Source organism: Leptidea sinapis, chromosome 26 (genome assembly GCF_905404315.1).
Source record: "Leptidea sinapis chromosome 26, ilLepSina1.1, whole genome shotgun sequence".
Lineage (NCBI taxonomy): Eukaryota > Metazoa > Arthropoda > Insecta > Lepidoptera > Pieridae > Leptidea > Leptidea sinapis.
The window spans coordinates 6,941,674-6,962,366 of NC_066290.1; the positions used below are offsets into that span (position 1 = coordinate 6,941,674).

The window sequence follows — 20,693 nt, forward strand, 5'->3', positions numbered from 1 at the left end:
CAAATGTGTGATCAGACAAAAGTTAAAACAGTGAGCATAATGTACCACTAATTTAACTATAAGTGAAAGAATACTATATTGTTTTGTAAAAAATGTATATTTTCCTACTGATTACAGTATAATGTTATTTGTACTATTATTTTTTGAGTTGATTTGTTATACATTTGAAATATATATTCAATTTCATAAGTAAAGCTTTTCATTTTGTTATAATTTACTTATTGTGTTTGTTGGCAATAATTTTCTTAACTCCCGCCGCAGTATTTTCCCAGATGGATTCTTTGGTATTTCATCAACGAAGATCACTCCACCGCGCAATCTTTTTGCCGGAGACACCTAAAAAAATAACAATTTAAATGCAGTCTTACTAAGTAGAGTTCGGCGCAACGCTAATCCGTGCGTTGAGGGACAGGGCCAATTAATACTAAAGATATTCTGATGGTATAGTTTTTAAAAAATGCGAATTTATTAAAAATATACCTAAAAGTAGAGAAGACAAAAATATAATCTGTATAAGTAGTCTATATCCCTTACCACCAAACGCAGTGTCGATCAAATAGCTTTTTATTTAAAAGCTCCAATTTGAAATATTGAAATTGATTTATTTGCTAGTAACATAAAGGGTACTAGATATGCACTTTATAAATATTATATATTTGCGTTACATTAAACTTTATTTATAAAGTTAATTGTAAAACTTTCAAAAAATTTCGTTAGATATATTAATTATATATAGTTAGAAATAATTTGTTTTTCCATATGCGGCAGCTTTTAATTGGTCTTATGTTAATTCACAAGTTTTAAATATATTGTGTATGTGGCTGTAAGCTTCCCTAATAAAAAAAAACAGTTATGAAATTATAACAGAACAACTGGTTGAAAATGTTACTTCACAGTCTTATGACATATAAAATAAGGGACGAGACGAGAAGGACGTTCAGCTTATGGTTATTGATACGCCATGCCCATTACAATGCAGTACCGCTCAGGATTTTTGAAAAACCCAAAATTTCTGAGCGGCACTACAGTTGCGTTCGTCACCTTGAGACATAAGATGTTCAGTCTCATTTGCCCAGTAATTTCACTAGCTACGACGCCCTTCAGACCGAAACACAGTAATGTTTACACATGGCAGAAAAAAGCGACGTTCTGGTACCCATAATCTAGCCGGCATCCTGTGCAAAGGAGCCTCCCACTGATTAAAATTACCAACTAGTTACAAAACGATGTTGAGCAACACATTCGGAACTAGTCAACACACATTCGAAATGTTAAGTGACTTTCACAGCTAACCCTACAAAGTTAAATACCTGTACGGCGTCAATGGCACTATTATATTGATGTTTAAACACCCATGGTGTATATTAACAGCACCGTTGAATTATATGTTGCTAAAACACAAAATATGTAGTGTTTTAGCAGTTAATGTGTCGTCGGTTAACTTACGAGGGGCACACTGAAATGATCGGGAATAGAATATTTCTGATTGAGTTACAATAAAACCTTTTTTAGAATTTGAAAACTGGCCTCTTAGAACCTTAATGACAGTCATACAATTAAAAAAAAAGTTCAAAAACAAAAACTATTTTGGTTTAAAGTTGACACGTCGTTGACAGAAATGGAGCTCACGCGTGAACATTTACGTGCCATAATTTATCACAATTTTCGTCGCGGCTTATCTCAAGATAAATGTCTCAGTGAACTTGTTTCGATTTATGATGTTGAAACACCGAGTCAAACGACAATATACCGCTGGTATGCCGTGCATTTCAGTCGATATTACATGATGAACTTTGTGTAAGAAAGCTAGTTTCCCGAAGGCGGCTCGTGTAGATTGGTGCCGGAATACTCTGCAACGCTTCAACGGAGGGAAGTCAAATGCCGTTTATAATATCGTCTCAAGTGACGAATAATGGATTTATTCATGCGAACCTGAAAGAAAACATCAGTCAGAAGTTTGGGTCTTCGAAGACGAGGTCTAACCAACAAAAGTGGTTCGCTCCCGCAGCGTGTCAAAGAAAATGGTCGCTGCGTTTGTCTCGAAAAAGGGGCTTGTTGCTACAATTCTTTTACAGGATCTCAGAACGGTTACCGCTGAGTGGTATATCACGGTTTGTTTGCCAGTAATGATAGCCGAACTCCGAAAAAATAACCCGAAACGTCGCATCATCTTACATCACGAAAATGCGAGCTCCCGGCTCGGAATACAAATGATTTGTTGAAGCAGGAAAACTTTAAGCTGATGGGCCTTCCTCCGTACAGACCTGACCTGAGGCCAAACGATTTCTTTACATTCGCTAGAATGAAAGATTTATTACGCGGTCAACGGTTTGAAGACCCCGAAGCAGCTGTGGAAGTGTACATATCAGCCATTTTGTCAACATCAACTTCAGACTGGAATTACTGTTTTAATGATTGGTTTGCACGAATGGAAAAGTGCATTAAGTTGAACGGAGAATACTTCAAAAAATAATAAAATACAATTAACCTATACTGTGCATGTGGTTTTTCTTATTCCCGATCATTTCAGTGTGCCCCTCGTACAATGAATTTCGTTTTTAATTTACATCATGTATTCAAGCGATAAAAAACTAATGATTTTTTTTTAAATAAATTTCAATTACGAACGTCAAAATCCGTTACGTCAAATTCGAAAACATATGCCTCGGACGTTTTCTTAAAAAAATTCTCTTATGATTCCTTAAGAACTTTAAATAGCGCGAAAATCCCTATTTTGCAGCACAAAGATGGTATTAATATCGGCTGCGTTGCATAATAATAAATAAAAATAACGAAACACTCAAATCTATAGTTTTCTTGATATTTAACAATAGGTTATGTGCGCTAAACCAGTTCATCGTATATACTTAGTGTCTTTTCACTTTGAATATAAGTAAATTTTTTTTGTTTTTTTTTAATATGGAATAGGAGGACAAACGAGCGTACGGGTCACCTGTTGTTAAGTGACACCGCCGCCCACACTCTCTTGCAACATCAGAGGAATCACAGGAGCGTTGCCGGCCTTTAAGGAAGGTGTACGCGCTTTTTTTGAAGGTACCCATGTCGTATCGTCCCGGAAACACCGCAAAAGGAAGTTCATTCCACAGCTTTGAAGTACGTGGAAGAAAGCTCCTTGTAAACCGCACTGTGGAGGATCCAGATGGTGAGGATGATATCCTAACTTGTGGCCTGTCGTGCGAAGGTGGAATTCGGCGATAGGAATTAGGTTAAACAGCTCTTTGGAACACTCCCCGTGATAAATGCGGTAGAAGACACACAATGAAGCGACGTCTCTACGCAACGCCAAGTGATCCAGCCGTTCACAGAGTACTGGGTCGCCAACAATTCGAGCCGCTCTGCGTTGCACAGGGTCAAATGGATCGAGCTGATACTGGGGTGCACCAGACCAGAGATGACAGCAATATTCCATGTGTGGCCGGACCTGCGTTTTGTACAGCGCTAGAATGTGGGCCGGCTTGAAGTATTGCCGTGCTCTATTGATGACGCCCAGTTTCTTTGAAGCCAATTTGGTTTTGCACTCCAGATGGCCACGGAATTGGCAATCGCTCGAGATTTCGAGACCCAGTATTCCGATACTAGGCGAGGCTTTGAGGGAAGTGTTGTCGAAGAGCGGTGATACGACAAATGGGGTTTTTTTAGTGGTAAACGCGCAAACTTGAGTCTTCTGGGGGTTAAATTGGACAAGGTTCAATTTTCCCCATTCCGCGACCTTCTCAAGAGAGGACTCGATAGAAGACACAAGTTTCTTCCGGCACTGGTCGACGATTTCCCGAGAGAGACCTGCATGGCCTGTGTATACGGCATCACCAGTGCTGTCGTCCGCATAGCAATGAATGTTGGAGGTGTCCAACATATCATTGATATGCAGAAGAAACAGCGTAGGAGATAGCACACAGCCTTGCGGCACTCCAGCATTCACGGGCTTCGGGTTCGAGCAATGTCCGTCGACAACGACCTGTTTGCTGCGCCCAGTGAGGAAGCTGGAGGTCCACTTGCACAAGTTCTCGGGAAGCCCAAATGATGGAAGTTTAGAGAGGAGCGCCTTGTGCCATACACGATCAAAGGCGTTCGCTACATCCAGGCTAACTGCCAGGACTTCCCCCTTGCTTTCAATAGGCGCAGCCCATCTATGTGTTAGGTATACCAGACCATGGCGAAAGCCGTATTGTCGGTCGTCGATCAACTGGTGACCCTCTAGGTATACCAAGAGCTGACGGTAAATTATGCTTTTCATTATTATCCATGATTTTGGAGAGCAGTTCATCCGCAAACAATACTATCATGTGTTTTTTTTCTATAAGGTTCGGTATATCATTATAAAAATAAAGAAGAGGAATGGTCCAAGAATAGAGACTTGTGGTACCCCCATATTGTGAAGAGTGGTTAGGCTTCCAAAGTTTTAAGCGTCTGAACGACGCATGATCTTGGTATGTTTGTTAATCTTTACAGTTCTGGCGCCATCTACAGGATCCACATTACAGTTGATAAACTGCGCAACCCTTATAATTGCATATTAGGATAGGATGACTTGGGAGACGTTTTGGTTAATCAAGCGTGGTCTGAAAGTGATTTAAAGAACTAAACTTTTATTATTATAATTTATTAAATGATTTATCATAAAATTCCGGTTCTACCACATTTTTAACTGTTAGAAATCATAAAAAATAATGTAAAAATATAATAAGTCTCATAGACTGGAAAATTATAACGATTATGATAATCTATCTTATCAATAAGAAGCGTTATTTCAAAGGTTATTTAAATATATACATACACCAATATTAGTAAAGCAACAGATAAGAACCAGTAAGTCCTGACATAGTACAGGGTGGACCAAAAGTCCGTTTACATTTGAATCGGTTGCCGCGTCTAGCAGCGGCGGCGGAAGGGGGTGGAGGGGTTACGCATTGCAAGAGCGGCCAATGGGAATTTAGTACCATGGCGTCGTTCAGCGGTAGTCAACGTGCGTTTTGTGTACGCGAGTACTATCGAAACAACGATTCTGCGACCATAGCTCAACGAAAGTTTTGCAATCATTACAAGATACGACACAAAAATCAAGCTCCATCAGGTGTGTTAATTAAAAAATGGGTGCTCAAGTTTGAGAAGACGGGTTCAACAATGGATTTACCTCGATCTGGCCGGCCTAGAACGTCGAGGGACCCCGAAAACATAGAGCGAGTAAAATCGTCTGTTCGTGACCAACCTGGACTTTCAACTCGAAAGCGGTCTGCTGTCCTTAACGTGCCAAGATAATGATGTATTAAACCGCATTCTCAAGAAAGATTTAAGTCTACATTCGTCTAAAATCCAAATGGTGCAGGAATTAAGGCCTCAAGGACCATGCCACTAGGTTGCAGTTTGCGAACGAAATGGTAGAGCGATTCACCAGTTTTACAAACATTTTTTTCTCAACAAGGCACACTTCCACCTAAATGGGCATGTTAATAGACAAAATTGTCGTTATTGGAGTGACACTATGTCATGGTGATCAAAAACCCCTGCATTCCAGCCAACCAACCCAGTAACTCTTGACAAATTAAAGGATCGTATTCGCACAGAAATCCAAAACATCTCAACAGAAACATGTAAAGCTGTTATCGAAAATTTCCGCTCTAGATTGCAGCAATGCCAGAAGGATTGCATATGGATGATGTGATTTTTAAGAAATAAATTCCCCTTTTGTTTATCTACTACTGTATTGAACTGATCTACTGTAATTAGTTTTTTTTAATCATCATTCAAATTATAAACGTACTTTTGGTCCACCCTGTAGTATTCTATCATACTAACTATAAACCATGTTTCAATAATCATTTGATAATAATTATAATATTTTATCATAAAATAAATATACTTTTTCCTATTATCGTGCGCAAAGTTCGATTTTGCGCATGCATTTGCGTTCGCAAAGTACCATTTTCCCACACGTTGACAAAAGCGTGCGGGAATGTTTGAAAACAATTATACAGATCGAACTTTGCTCAACTTAATAGGAAAAATAGTAAACGATATTCGTGCGCACGTTGGTCATCCTGAACGACCTACTTTGCGCACTCGTATCGTATGTACTATACCCCATCTTATAGTAATCTTGTATAATATTTGCCATAATGACGTGATGTTACCGTAATACTCAGCTAAGTCGATTTAGCCTTTTGTTAGGCAAAGAATTTATATATTCTTTTACAACAGAAAATGTATTGTGTTGTGATTTGTGAAATTCAAATCCTATTGTTTAAAAACCTTTGTGTGATAAAGTACAAAAATGAATTTCTGAATGACACCACAACTCGGGAATCAAGCAATTGCTCTCAGATCAATTAGTGCATTATTTTTAAATAATTAGTTTTACCTTTGAAGTAATATATTCTGTGATACTTTCGCTCGTAAGTGTAGCGCCAGGTTGTAAGACCACAAAAGCCAGAGGCAACTCTCCGGCCACTTCATCGGGCAGCCCCACCACACCGCAGTCAGCAATGCCGGTCATTTCTAGTAGCAAAGCTTCTAACTCCGCTGGTGCCACCTATATATACCCAACAAATCAATATCTATAATACCTTTCGATGAACGAAAAAAAGCCCATACTAAATAGGCTACGGGCTATTCCGCACTCTAAGTCTACTCTGAGCCTATTTTGTTCTGCAAACATCACTGGATTTAAGTTCATTTTTAACTGTAGTTTTTATCGCCCCATTCGATTTGGTATACTTTACACACATCCAAGGAAAATTCCTGCGAAGAAATCTTCGCAGGTGTGTGAAGGTATCCTGCTAATGTTATCCGTAAAGTAATCTACGTAAAGAGATCATTAATTGATTTTGCGCTCACCAGGCCACAATAAGATCTCAAAAACCCACCCCATTTTGGGTTCAGAACTTTAGCCTGAATGTATTCCTACAGTAAGAGCCACGGGACAGGCAGTTAGCTGTTCTGTCAAGTGATTCAGATTCGGAACACAAAATACGTCTGACTACTGAAGTGAGCGGAGGCCGGAGACTGAAGGAAGTCAAATACATTATCTTGTCTGTACGTTGTCTTCTCTTGCTCTGGCTGGCGTGCAACCAGGCGCGTTCTAAATGCTGTCACAGATAGGAATTCGTGGCGTTAAGCTTTTTACAACAGCCTATCCACGGCAATCTTGCTATATAGTCCGCAGGGGCTCTTAAGTTACTCAAAAATTATTGGCAATGCCCATGGTTTATCGTGGGGAGGGTCGTAACCTTCTCAGGAAAGCGTTGGCTGCTGAATGTGCCATGCTCAGAAAATGTCACAGGTCTGATCAGCTCAAGAACTCCACCATTTTTGGTAATATTAATTTCATAATCGTGTTAAGCATCTACCACACTTGTAATCTATTTTTTTTACTTTTTTTTATCTTACCCAAGAAGGTCGAATAAGTATATAAAACTAGCAGCGAAACCCGGCGTTGCTCGGGTTAAATTACATTGCATGTTTAATTATTATTATCAGTTGCACGCATTTTGGAACATCCTAGATCATTCCCGAGATTTTCAGAATTTTACATTAGTTAGAGAAGGACAAATGTATATAATTTCACATTTTTGCCACCCACAACCACCCATCCCGACCAAACTCTCTTACACACACCAGGGGACCGAGGGGTATTTGCCATCCCAACGGGAATTTGATCGAAGTTGCGGATGATAGAGAAAACCGTGGACATACGTACGAACATTAGCATTTTATATAATATATATTAAGATAATAATGGTAAATATATGATCAACTTTGCCGATATACGCTCTCACCTGAAAGCCCTTATATTTGATGAGTTCCTTCAATCTATCGACGATATAAAAGTATCCATCCTTGTCGTAGTAGCCGATGTCTCCAGTTTGGACGTATCCCTCAGAGTCAAATAGTGCATTACTGGCCGTTTCATCTTGTGCGTATCCCTTCATACGTAACGGAGACTTGATCCACAATTCGCCTTCTTTGCCGACACCGAGCTTTTCACCAGTTTGTATATCTATCACCTTTAACAAGCACCAATTATATATAATATTATAAAACAATATATATAATAACAATATACATACTATTCAATTTGATATGTTTTAAAGTGATAACCCTCTCTTCTGGGATTAATCTTCTTCTTCTAATATATAAAATTCTCGTGTCATGGTGTTAAACATTGAACTCCTCCGAAACGGCTTGACCGATTGGTGTGTATATTAGGTAGGTCTGAGAATCGGACACCATCTATGTTTCATCCCCCTAAACGATAAGGGTGGTCCACACGAAATTTTTATTTTTTTGACATTTTTTTTAATTGGTTTGATTATGAGTCAGCATTAAAAAAACAACTTCAAATTTCTCCTACTACGATCAACAGTTACTTTTGTATCGCGATTTTAATATCGGCAATAGAACGTTTGCTGGGTCAGATACACAAATAAAATTTGAAAACAAAATTTTATGAACGATACGGGGCCACAACCTAAGAGTTGAACAAAGCATACAAGATTTTATGACGATACGTCATTCGAACGGTTAGCTCAGTTGAAGAGCACTGGCACTGAACGCGAGAGGTCGTGAGTTCGAGCCCTGCATAGTTCATAAAATTTTGATTTCAAATTTTATTTGTATATTCGTAAAATATAATTGATGTACCTTTATTCTCATTCCAGGAGCAGGGGTTCCGCATGATCCTATCCTTCTAGTAAGATCCACACAACAAGCCATAGTGACTTCAGTGAGCCCATAGCCTTGTTTGATAAAATCTATTCCAGTCCTAAACAACAGACAATCACATTAATATATTTTTTCATTTCAGTTTTTCTGAGGCGTACTGGATTCCATTTCACCCCAATTACTGACAAAATATTACTCACAGACGCATTGCAATTTGATTCCTAACATTATGCTATTTTAACCGACTTCAAAAGAGGAGGAGGTTCTCAATTCGTCGGTATGTTTTTTATGTTTGCTACCACAGAGCTTTCGACTGGGTGAACCGATTTTGATATTTTTTTATATGAAAGCTGGTGCTTCTCGTGTAATTTGTAATTTGGTCGATTCCAAAAATAAGAATAATCGTAACTAGAATAAGATTAATTAAAAAGATAGCATAAAAACGCAATTATTTTTATACTTTTTAGTGCATATTGTACAGTATGGAAACAGCTTATATGAAATAAATATAGGTACATACTTGTTAGCATATTAGCTGACGATATACCAAAAATTAACGAAATTCGTGCAGTGGTTTTGTCAAAAAGTAGGCTTTTCATTTTGAACAAATTTAAACGTCCTGTAAGATTTGTGTTACTGGGTCAATGATTCAATGAACTTTAATATTTCAATAAAGGCAGCGTTGCCGCTTTGCCTAGCTGCCTTTGAATTGCGCCGCCCGCGGCCGTCAAAGATATACAATATATAATAACACAAAACTACTAGTTTTTAATGCCTTGTTTAGATTGTTGGTTAGTAATTGTAAATAAAGTATCGATAAACTAGAATTGTGTGGTATGCTTCTATTTACGCCTTTATTTATTTTCGCCATTTTATTTAAGTATTTGAAATTTGTTATTCAGTTTAACGCGAGCTTTCGGAATGTGTGTATCGTCGTCTGGAGTGTCCAAGCGAGTGCTATACGCAGTTCATACATACATACTTTTCAAGTTTTTGTTGAAAAAGTTAATAGTTGTACTTATTAATTTAACTTTCTTAAAGTTCAAGTGAAATGTTTCAATCAATTTTCATTTCTTCGCTAATAATTATGTTATTGTTAAGAGCCTTTTTACGAGAAGTGAAGTAACAGGCAATTCGCCGCCGTGAGCTACGTTGTCGCTCCTCGGGGTCAAAGTACGTAGTCTAAACAGACTGTTTTCTTTTTTCTAATTCAATTTTGATAATTAGTTTCTTTGAAAATTTCTTCTTTATGATTTAGTGATTTTAATTTTATTATTAATTTTACTATACTTCTGTGGACCAGTATGACTTGTATTTTCATTTATTTCACATAACCTGTTTCCATACTGTATCTATTGTCTGGGAATAGTGTTTCTGAAGTTGATTGTTTTTTTGTTAAATTTGTTAGGTCATTCTGTGAAGGGTTCATATTATAATATTGTAACTGTTATCAGCAAATGTCGGCAGAAACAACTATTGCATTTGCAGACAAATGGGGGAAAGCAGCATATCTGGATCCTGCCCTTAAGTGAGATAATATTGAATATATTTAATAAGGGTGAAGTGTCCCAGTATCGACACAATGGAAGGCCTGTATCGCTTGCCGACGACACGCAGGCAGGGCTTAGCTGATGACCAAATTCTTGAAGTGGTGAGGAAGAAGTATGGGTAGACGATGCTGCTTAGCATCAGGAGGATCTTTTGTTCGTTATGTAACTTCTACAAACAAAAAGTTCCTGATGTTATGATTTATGAATATAATGTTATAACATGGCATTTACTTAAGCCCTCAGATTAAGGATTGGTCTCCGCTGCGCTCCAACTAGATACCGCAGATGTAGTCGCAAAGTGCGGCAACTATTACTCCGCCTCAAGTGGGCGTACTCGAGCCAGTCTCGAACAATGTGTGACGTTGACGTGCCACATGTTCTGTACTTTTCTAATAATTGAAGCTAAATTGCCGAATTTCGTAGTAAAACTTTGTAAAAATAGTACTATAAGAAATAAGAAAGACACTGGGATCACATATCATCAGTAAGTATTTTGTATTTTTTAAATTTCAATGTAGAATAACACGAAAAGAATGTTACAAAATTTTAAAGATGCCATTGAGTATCACGCACACAAGCATCTAATAGTTGCCATAATAGTAAAGCTGATGTTCTTAGGTAGTGCGGTATCTAGTTGGATCGCAGCGGAGACTCACCCTTAATGTAAGCTTCAACCATAACATAATTTTATTCTAACGGGTAATTAATATGAGAAATTCCAACGTTAGTCTAAAGGCGATAGCTGTGTCATGGTATGCTATAATATTAAGATTATTGTTATATCCAGTGGGAGGCTCCTTTTCACAGTATGCCGGCTAGATTATGGGTAACACAACGGCGCCTTTTTCTGTCTAGAAGCAGTAATGTGTAAGCATTACTGTGTTTCGGTCTGAAGGGCGTCGTAGCCAGTGAAATTACAAATTAAACTTAACATCTTATGTCTCAAGGTGACGAGCGCAGTTGTAATGCCGCTCAGAATTTTTCGGGTTTTCAGGAATCCTGAGCGGCACTGCATTGTAATGGGCAGGGCGTATCAATTACCATCAGCTGAACATCCTGCTCGTCTCGTCCCTTAATTTCCATAAAAAAACCGTATTGATAGGATATTTGCCGCCACATGAGGTCTACTGTCCGCCTTTGTTTAAACTGATCACGTTCTATACATATGGAAAAGCCGAACTATGGAAACACGAAATATGGAATTTGCCACAATTTACACCATAATAAGCTTCGACTGCTGTATATGTATAAATAAATTTATTCAGTTCAGACTTGAATCACACAGTAAAAGTGTACACACGACTAAGGAGAAAAGTGTGCTTACATTATCTTTAAGCACACTTTTGCCATTCCGGTATCATACTGCGAATGATATTACGTCCTTATATGCAAGCCCTTTTAAGCCCAAAGTGAGTTGGTCGTGAAACCGAAAGTTTCAAATTGACATACGAATTCATATGATTCGAATTCGAAAACATTGGCACGTAGCGGGATCAAGCGGCCTCTCTCTGGTGAGAACCATAGAATTAATCATACACAGACACTGCATATCGTAGGTAAGCTATTACCGTAACAATTTCACTCTTGCAGAAGAAAGAGGTACCTATCTACTTATCATAAGACTAATTGTTTCCGTAAAATAATGTACCATTCATAGGGTAAGACACTGAAATATTATAATAAATAAATAATAAAATCCATAGCAGTTTCGTTACTAAAGTGGTTTCCTACAGTAAATCAAGTAAAATATCTTTTTTTTTATGAAAAAAGGGACGAGACGAGCAGGACGTCCAACTGATGGTAATTGATACGCCCTGCCCATTACAATGCAATGGCGCTCAGGATTCTTGAAAAACCCCAATAATTCTGAGCGGCACTACAACTGCGCTCGTCATCTTGAGACGTACGATGTTAAGTCTCATTTGCTCAGTAATTTCACTAGCTACGGCGCCCTTCAGACCGAAACACATTAATTCTTACACATTACTGCTTCACGGCAGAAATAGGCGCCGTTGCGTTACCCATAATCTAGCCGGGAACCTGTGCAAAGGAGCCTCCCACTGGTAAATTAAATCTTATTAAAATCTAATATTATTAAGTTCCAATACCTCTGTGAAATCGCATTTTGTATATCACTCGATAAAGGGGCAGCGCCACACCAAACTTCATTAAGCGAGCTCAAATTGTATTTGAGGACTAGTGGGCTTTTTGCTAAGAACACAGCTAACGGTGGTACAATTGTTGTCATATTAATCTAAAATTGTAATATTTTATTTATTAAAAGGCATAAAAGGCAATTATTTTCTCAAAATTGATTCCTTCAGAATTCTTTTTGATGTCATTTCTAATAACTAATAGATACAACTATACTACTACCGCTTCGGAAACAAATGGCGCTCTGAAAGAGAAGAAGCGGCGCAAGAAACTATCCCAGCATTCTTTTTTTGCGCTCTTTTCAATAAAAATATACAATATTGTACAGTCATTTCTATCGCTATAAAATAATCACAATCTAGTCCCAGGCTGTCTCCGATCATTTAGATATTCAGCAGTGGAATAATAGGATTTACGACAGAGCCATTTTTTTATAAAACATTTGAATTTATTTATAGATAATGCCTGGACAGTGGCTGGAACTTTATTATATAAGTGTATACATTTTTACCCTTAAAGCTATTATGTATCTTATGAAGCCTACTAGAATTAGTTACAAGCAATCCCTTATTCCTAGTGTTATAATAATAATAATATTTATATATTACTTACTTATAATAATTATTACAAAATATAATTAAAAATCACTCACCTTAAATTTTTCTATTGTCTCCAAATATTGTACTTCATCAAAACGTACTAAGAATACAACTTCCATATACAATGCCATAACGGAGAAGTTGGTTAAGAAGCCATACGCATGAAACCATGGTATTAGCGAAAGACCAATTTCTACATCATGTTTCTTCTGCTTTCGTGATGTCTCCAGATAATACCTTAAAAGATTGATTATATTATAATATTCTACTATGGTATGGTCGGTACTCAAACGAATCAACCAACAAAAGTGGAGATGGGCAGGGCACATGATGCGAGATAAAGTGCGGTGTTTCCGGGACGATACGACATAGGTACCTTAAAAAAAAAGCGCGTACACCTTCTTTTAAAGGCCGGCAACGCTCTTGTGATTCCTCTGGTGTTGCAAGAGAATGTGGGCGGCGGTGATTACTTAACACCAGGTGACCCTTACGCTCGTTTGTCCTCCTATTCCATAAAAGAAAAGTTGGGAAATGGAGCAAAAGACTTGAAGAATCGTACCCAAGAGATGGCAAAAGAAAACGAGGAAGACACAACACAAGGTTGGAAGATGAAATAAAATTAACAGCAGGACCTAAATGGAGATGAGTGGCCCTAAACAGAAAAGAGTGGAAATCGTTGGAGGAGGCCTTTGCCAATCGGCACGCCGAACTAAGAGACATTTTATAGTCAATACTTCTAGCTTAAGATTATTGGTTATTCAAATGTAAAATGTTTTTTAGTTCGGAATAAAATGGCTTTATTATTATGGTATGATATGGTGAGTGTGCTTCTATTTCAGCAATTAAAATCCTTAATTGTATCAATTTTGCGTGTAAGTCTGGTAGTTTACTCCAAGCTGCCCAGCTCCTTTCACAAAATCAGAACCTTCATGGACTTCTCGGAGAGACCAAATATTTTCGCCCATTGGGTGACCTCTCCTTTACATTCCAGGAATACATGTGTGATATATTATCATTTCTTCAAACAGACAGCATTTGCACTTGGGGCTGACAGTTACGCCCTTTGTGACTAGGGTCTTATTTAGTAGTATGTGCCTTCCACAATGATGCAGACATTGTTTTTGTGTTCACTTATTCAATAAAGAATCATCTTTTGACGGTCTGCGGATTAAATGATAATAGAAGTTATCATCACAATATAGTACATTCTCGTGCGCACGTGTCGTGGGTCAACAACCTACTTTGCGCACTTGTATCGTATACTTTTCCTATTAAATTGTGCAAAGTTCGACCACTACAATTCTTTTGAATAATTGGAACGTATAGAACGGTGGCATTGGGGTGCTGGGACGGGGGGTGGAGACGCACGTTTTGACACACACCTCATCCTGGAGTGTCGTATTGTGGCCACATACCGGGCCAAACACCTGGGGTCACCGAGGACTCTCCCCGAAGTCATGGGTGACATCAGAGGTTTGAGTAACTTCCTTGAGGAGTTGGGATGGCAAGATTAGCAACCAAACCCTATGACGCAAAATAGGCGCATAGCAGGCGTCGAGTTGCGGAGAGTAGCCCGTGAATACCTATACCCAAGGCAAGGTTATAGATGTTAATATTAGAATTATTTATAATCTTAATCAACCCCGAGACCTGCGAACTACTCCTGCAAACTCACTTCCCTGGATGCCGCATCACCAACAACCAGACGTGGGAGGAAGTGGCGTCGCAGAGCAACACACCGGATCAAACGGATTGGACCACAGCTCACAGGGTGGTAGACAAAGACAAGGTAATGTGGGCAATTAACAGCTTTCTTCCATTTAAATCAGGAGGCCTGGACGGGATCTTCCCAGGACTGCTACAATGGAGCGGTATGGGGCCGCTAGTAGCGCATTTAACTGCAATCTATAGGGCATGCCTGGCCTACAAATACATACCGCTCCAGTGGAGGGAGGTAAAAGTGGTATTTATCCCTAAGCCCGGCAAAAGTGATTACACAAATCCCAAATCGTACAGGCCAATCAGTCTCACATCATTTTTGTTGAAGACTCTAGAGAGACTCTGCGATAGGGATATTAGGGAAAATGCCCTCATACAAAAACCGCTACATGACAACCAACACGCCTATACTCAGGGCAGATCAACCGAATCCGCACTCTATTGCGTAACATCTCTCGCAATGAAAGGATTATCACGTAAACAATCAACCTTAGGTGCTTTTATTGATATCGAAGGCGCCTTCGACAAAACCCCTTTCACTAGCATAGGCCGAGCGCTAGCCGCTCATGATGTAGATCCTACAATTGCCGGGTGGATAGACAGCATGTTGAGGCATAGGGCGATACGATTTACTGTGAACACCAGTACTAGATGTGTGGTGGCAACGGGCTGCCCACAAGGAGGGGTACTCTCGCCGCTGCTCTGGAACCTTGTGGTAGATGAGCTCATCACAAGGCTAAACAAAAAGAAACTGTACACGGTGGGCTATGCTGACGACCTCGCCATTCTAATAACAGGACCAGTCGAGAACGTCTTATGTAGCCTCATGAGATCTGCTTTTAAGATTTTGGAAGAATGGTGCGCGCAACACAAACTCACAGCTAATCCGTCAAAGACGGAACTAATACTATTCACTAACAAACGCAGCCTTGGTAATCTAACATTACCAAAGCTGTTCAACACCGAACTAAGCCTTACTAAAGAAGTTAAATACCTGGGGGTTATACTGGATAGTAAGTTGCTTTGGAACAAACACCTTGAAAACAAGCTGGAAAAAGCATGCATCATCTTTTGGCAGTGCAGAAGACTCATAGGCAGAACCTGGGGTCTTGCTCCAAAGATAAGCAGATGGCTCTATACAGCAGTCATCAGACCAATTATCTCCTACGGAGCAATAGCGTGGTGGCCCAGGACAGAGCTTGTGACAGTACAAACCAAGCTGCAGCGTTTCCAGCGGCTGGCCTGCACAGCCATAACAGGATGCATGCGCACCACGCCTTCCTCGGCCCTTGAAACTATTCTAGGGCTAACACCACTCGACATACACTTTCAACAAGAAGCGACAATGGCGACTCTACGTCTAAAGCTGTTGGGTGTATGGAAGAATGAAGACGGCCTAACAGATAAGCTCTGGAATAGGGTAACAAAGGATTATCCACTCTGTGAGGCACCATGTGATAAGATAACTAAAACAAATACCTTCCATAAAAACTATCACATACAGCTATATGAGAAAGATGCTGACCAGTCAGGTGTAAACGAACTAAGAATTTACACAGACGGCTCGAAAATGGCTACTGGAACTGGTGCCGGCATATTCTCACAGGAACTAAACATACACATTTCCATAACCTTGGGCACACACAGCTCCATCTTCCAATGTGAGTGCGTAGCCATCAAGGAAGCCGCCAGCGCTATATTAAGAAGAAAGGTACATGGCCACAACATCAGATTTCTTTCTGACAGTATGGCGGTACTAACAGCGCTGAAGGGTACCACACACAACTCAGCACTAATACACGAATGTCACCAAACCCTGGAGCAAGTTGCCTCTTATAACCAGGTAACTCTGCAATGGATCAAGGGACATAGTGGTTCGTTGGGTAATGATGCAGCGGATGAGCTTGCAAGGCGGGCATCGGCAAATACAGTGTCTGGTCCATTGCCACTTCTGCCACTGCCCTTCAGCCAAATGCGCTCATGGATACGCTCTCTCACCAACGACCTACACAACACCCGATGGATGAATGTCTCAAGCTGTAGACAGTCGAAGGTGGCGATACCTGCACTATCGCCCAAACTGACACGTAGACTTATGAGCCTCAACAGACATGACATCCGTATAATGGTGGGCACCCTAACGGGTCACACATCACTAAACAAACACCTTTTCACAATCGGCGTAACGGACAGCCCTAAGTGCAGAGGCTGTCTGACCGAAGACGAAACGGTCGCTCACGTAATCCTGGAATGTGCGGGGGTGGCCAACCAACGGGCAAAAACCTTAACCAATACAAGGTCGCTCCAAGAAGTCTGTGAACACCCCAGGAATGTTCTGAACTTCTGGAAGGAGCTGGGCTGGTTGGAGTAACCGGCCATTACTGCACACAAAATGGACCCATGCTAGTGGTTTAATTGCGGAAACAGGAGCCCTATACCATTACCATTACCATTAATCTTAATCAAAACATAATATTCCTTAACTTGTCTTTACTCAACTAATAGTTTAAAAACTTACTTCATATGTGCTGCTAAAGTTAAAAAGTTAACATGTGTTAACATAACTCCCTTTGGCAAGCCCGTAGTGCCCGAAGAACACATTATTGCTGCAGTATCCTGTGCTCCAAATACATCAACCAACGTAAAACCATCTATGTCCACATGTGTTTTAATTAAGTCATTATAAAAAATAGCTGGTACAACATCATATTCCCCAAATATGATTAATTTTTGGATAAAATTGAATTCTTCACTACAGTCATGTACATTTTGGGCTGTTATTGGTGATGTGAAAATGAACTTTGGTCTTGTTATTTTCAACAAATGACTTATCTCCCCTAAAAAATATTATTAATAAGTACAAGAAAAAACTTCAAACAAATTTTCTTTGGCAGTGTTCAAAAAAGTGTGTAAAACCATCTAAATCAAATCAATAATTACTATTATTTTAGGTTAAAGAATAACATTAAAGAATGTCAAATCATACATTTTACAATATACCATCACACATTTGACAATTTTTTTCAATTACATGAACAATCTATGTATAGTGATGCAAAAAATATACTACATGAGTACTTGTTAAAAATAAATGTAAATTAATTACAAAAAATAACAACAGTTATTGAGTACATTATTCAATCCACACACATTGTAAATAATTAAAGGTATTATGCAACCATTATAAAGATTTCTATCTAGAAAAATTCTCGTCTCACAATGATAGTTACCATACTCCTAAACGCTTGATCGATTTTTATGAAATTTTATATGTATATTCGGTAGATCTGAGAATCAGTTGTAATCAATTTTTTAAACCCCTAAATAATATGTTCCTTAATTTATATGGCAAATCAATATTTGCCAGGTCAGCTAGGGTTATTAGGTATAAATCTATACATATATAAAAGTTCTCTTAACTATATTTTATGGAAGGGAATGACTCAGCCAATAAAATGAATGAAATCCAAAAGTAAACAACATTCAAACTCAACTCAACCAACCAACAAGGATCTATATCTAAATTTTATGCAATACTCGCTAAATACCTCTACTTACAATTAAAGTTGTAATATTTTTAGAAATTGTAAGGCCAAATCCTTTAGGGCAATTCATATCCAAGCTTTGCTATCAAGTATAAGTTTTTATTAAATATTGTGTTCTCTGGTTTTACATGAGAGCATGGATGCAGGTAAACACCTACCATCAGGAGAACCGAATCTCAGCAAATCCTCTAGAAATTAATTAATTCTTTATAAGTGATATAATTTTTATCAGCAATCACAGTCTACATTGATAAAAACTAATAATTAATCAAGCCAAATAAAATCTAGTCACAAATTTTACACGTCAAAGATTTAAGGAAATTTCTTTGACTTGCTTATGAAGTAATGAAATAAGTAATAAGTAATCTTAATTTCTAAGTAATCTTATTAATGACTAGATTAGATATTTTAATTAAATAATTAGAAAAGTTTTTCCTAAAGGTCCTAAACTTACAAGCAACAACATAATAATAATAAAATTTAAAAGAAAAACGCAAAATATAGGTACCTGGAGAGTATGTAACATTAAGTGTAGTTAAAACACCACCACAAAAAAATACTCCCAATGAGGCTACTATAAATTCAAAACGATTTTCACTGCTAAGAGCAACTACATCGTCTTTCTTCAAACCAAGTTTTTGAAGAGAGGTTGCTAAATTAACACTGTTCTGCAGAATTGTTTTGTATGTCATTGACGCACCAGTCTCTGCACATATCTAAACGCAAAATATACAACGTTCACAATTATAAAGATATAGAAATTATTTTAGATCTTAAAGAGAAATTTAGAAGTTATAACACTCACTAATGCTGTTTTGTTTCCTCCTTTTTTGAACTTATCGAATAAAAACTGTCCAAAGGATAAATGAGCTGGAATAGGCTCTTCTTCCGGTCCATACACAACATTATTATGAATTTCTACTGAAGACATTGCTGTACAAACCTTTAACAAACTGTTGGAAAATATAACCTTTTACAGGCAATGGCACCTGTTGTAGCGATTGCCTTCTTATCTTATCAGCTTAAAATATTGAAATGTGAAGATAATTTTTTATATAGATACGTAATTATAGCTTTCTGATTACGAATTCTGTATCTTGCAAAAATTCTTAAAAACATAGAGGTTATGTTTATTATTTACCATTTTTTTTTATTTTTTAGTACTGTTTTGTTTTGGTAGAAGAAAGTACAAATTGGCAATTGTTTAATACGTGCCTCTACACTATGCGGAATGCAACTTCCAGCAGTTAGCAGGTCAGGTACTCGTATCATAATATTATTATTACAGCTCAGTAATTTAGGTTTAAAATATTTTTTTATAAGATCTGCGCGCGACTTTTGTCAGTGTATAATTGCCCGTACCTTGAACATCTATGTAATGGGCGCGTTTACGAATCCGACAAAAATAAGACATTTTTCGGTAGAGTTTGTGATGAAATGAAACTAAATCTAACTAAACTAAAAATTGCCACAAATAGATTACTTCTTTATCTCCAATTAGCGGGAAATGTTTGCTTTGAAAATCTGATATTTTATGTCGTAAAAACGATTATCCGTTACTTCTTCACACAAAATTGACGAAATGGGGCTTCATTCGGGATCAGTTTTCTACTACTACTTACATAATTTTTTCTCTTAAAATTTACGTAAGGAAAGCAGATATAATATTTTCAAAAACACGGGAAATAAATTAATGAATACGTTATAAATAATATAATAAATTATCCCCTCAACCGGGATGCACATAGATGATAGAATTCAAAATGGCGCAACTACGACGGCTGCGCACATTTCGTAGGCACTTGAGTGGGTCCGGTTGTCCCGGTTGAGGGGTAATAAGACTATTCAACAACATTCTGTCTATTTTGGGAAGCAATACACTTCAGCTTCATTTTACTTTGATGATAATGAACTATTACTGACAATTAACAGTAGTAAGTAGTCGCTTAGTCTGTCATTGGATAGCTGATACGTTCTTATTGTTTTAATACATGCTAGAGCTATTGGCATGTTTGTGACAAATTACAAATGATGGAATAAAAGTTGACAACAAGGGATATATAATATAATCATAACCAAAATGAGCAATACACATAAAAATTCATAGGATGGCGATATTCGTTTATACGATTTGGACCAATATTATGTTAATAGCTAGGCATGGCTGGTGATTGTGACTAGGGGCAGTTATTTGACAATTTATTTAATTTGAGAGAGAACAAGACGTACACCTGAAGATAAGTTTAAAGTCTCAGTATACCAATAAGTTCGCTGTCATGAAATAGACCAATGTGAAACATAAGACCACTGCGATAGAAAAGTTCACTGTGATTAAAATATCCAATGTGATACAAATGTTCACTGTGATGAAAAAGACCAATGTGATACAAAAAACCACTGTGATACAAAAGTTCACCATGACATAAATACTACTGCGATACTAAAGG

At 38.0% G+C, this 20,693-nt stretch overlaps 1 protein-coding gene across 1 annotated transcript; it reads right to left on the reverse strand.

Annotated features, from left to right (window-relative positions):
- Window positions 1–76: 76 nt before the first annotated feature.
- On the reverse strand, window positions 77–19,476 carry LOC126972537 (uncharacterized). The gene is made up of 9 exons (XM_050819369.1): window positions 19,052–19,476; window positions 18,755–18,962; window positions 17,220–17,538; window positions 13,036–13,219; window positions 12,338–12,483; window positions 8,659–8,779; window positions 7,794–8,021; window positions 6,377–6,547; window positions 77–336 (listed from the first exon to the last, which is right to left on the reverse strand). Exons 1-9 carry the CDS (start codon window positions 19,175–19,177, stop codon window positions 208–210), a joined length of 1,632 nt encoding a protein of 543 aa, XP_050675326.1. The 5' UTR covers window positions 19,178–19,476; the 3' UTR covers window positions 77–207.
- Window positions 19,477–20,693: the final 1,217 nt, after the last annotated feature.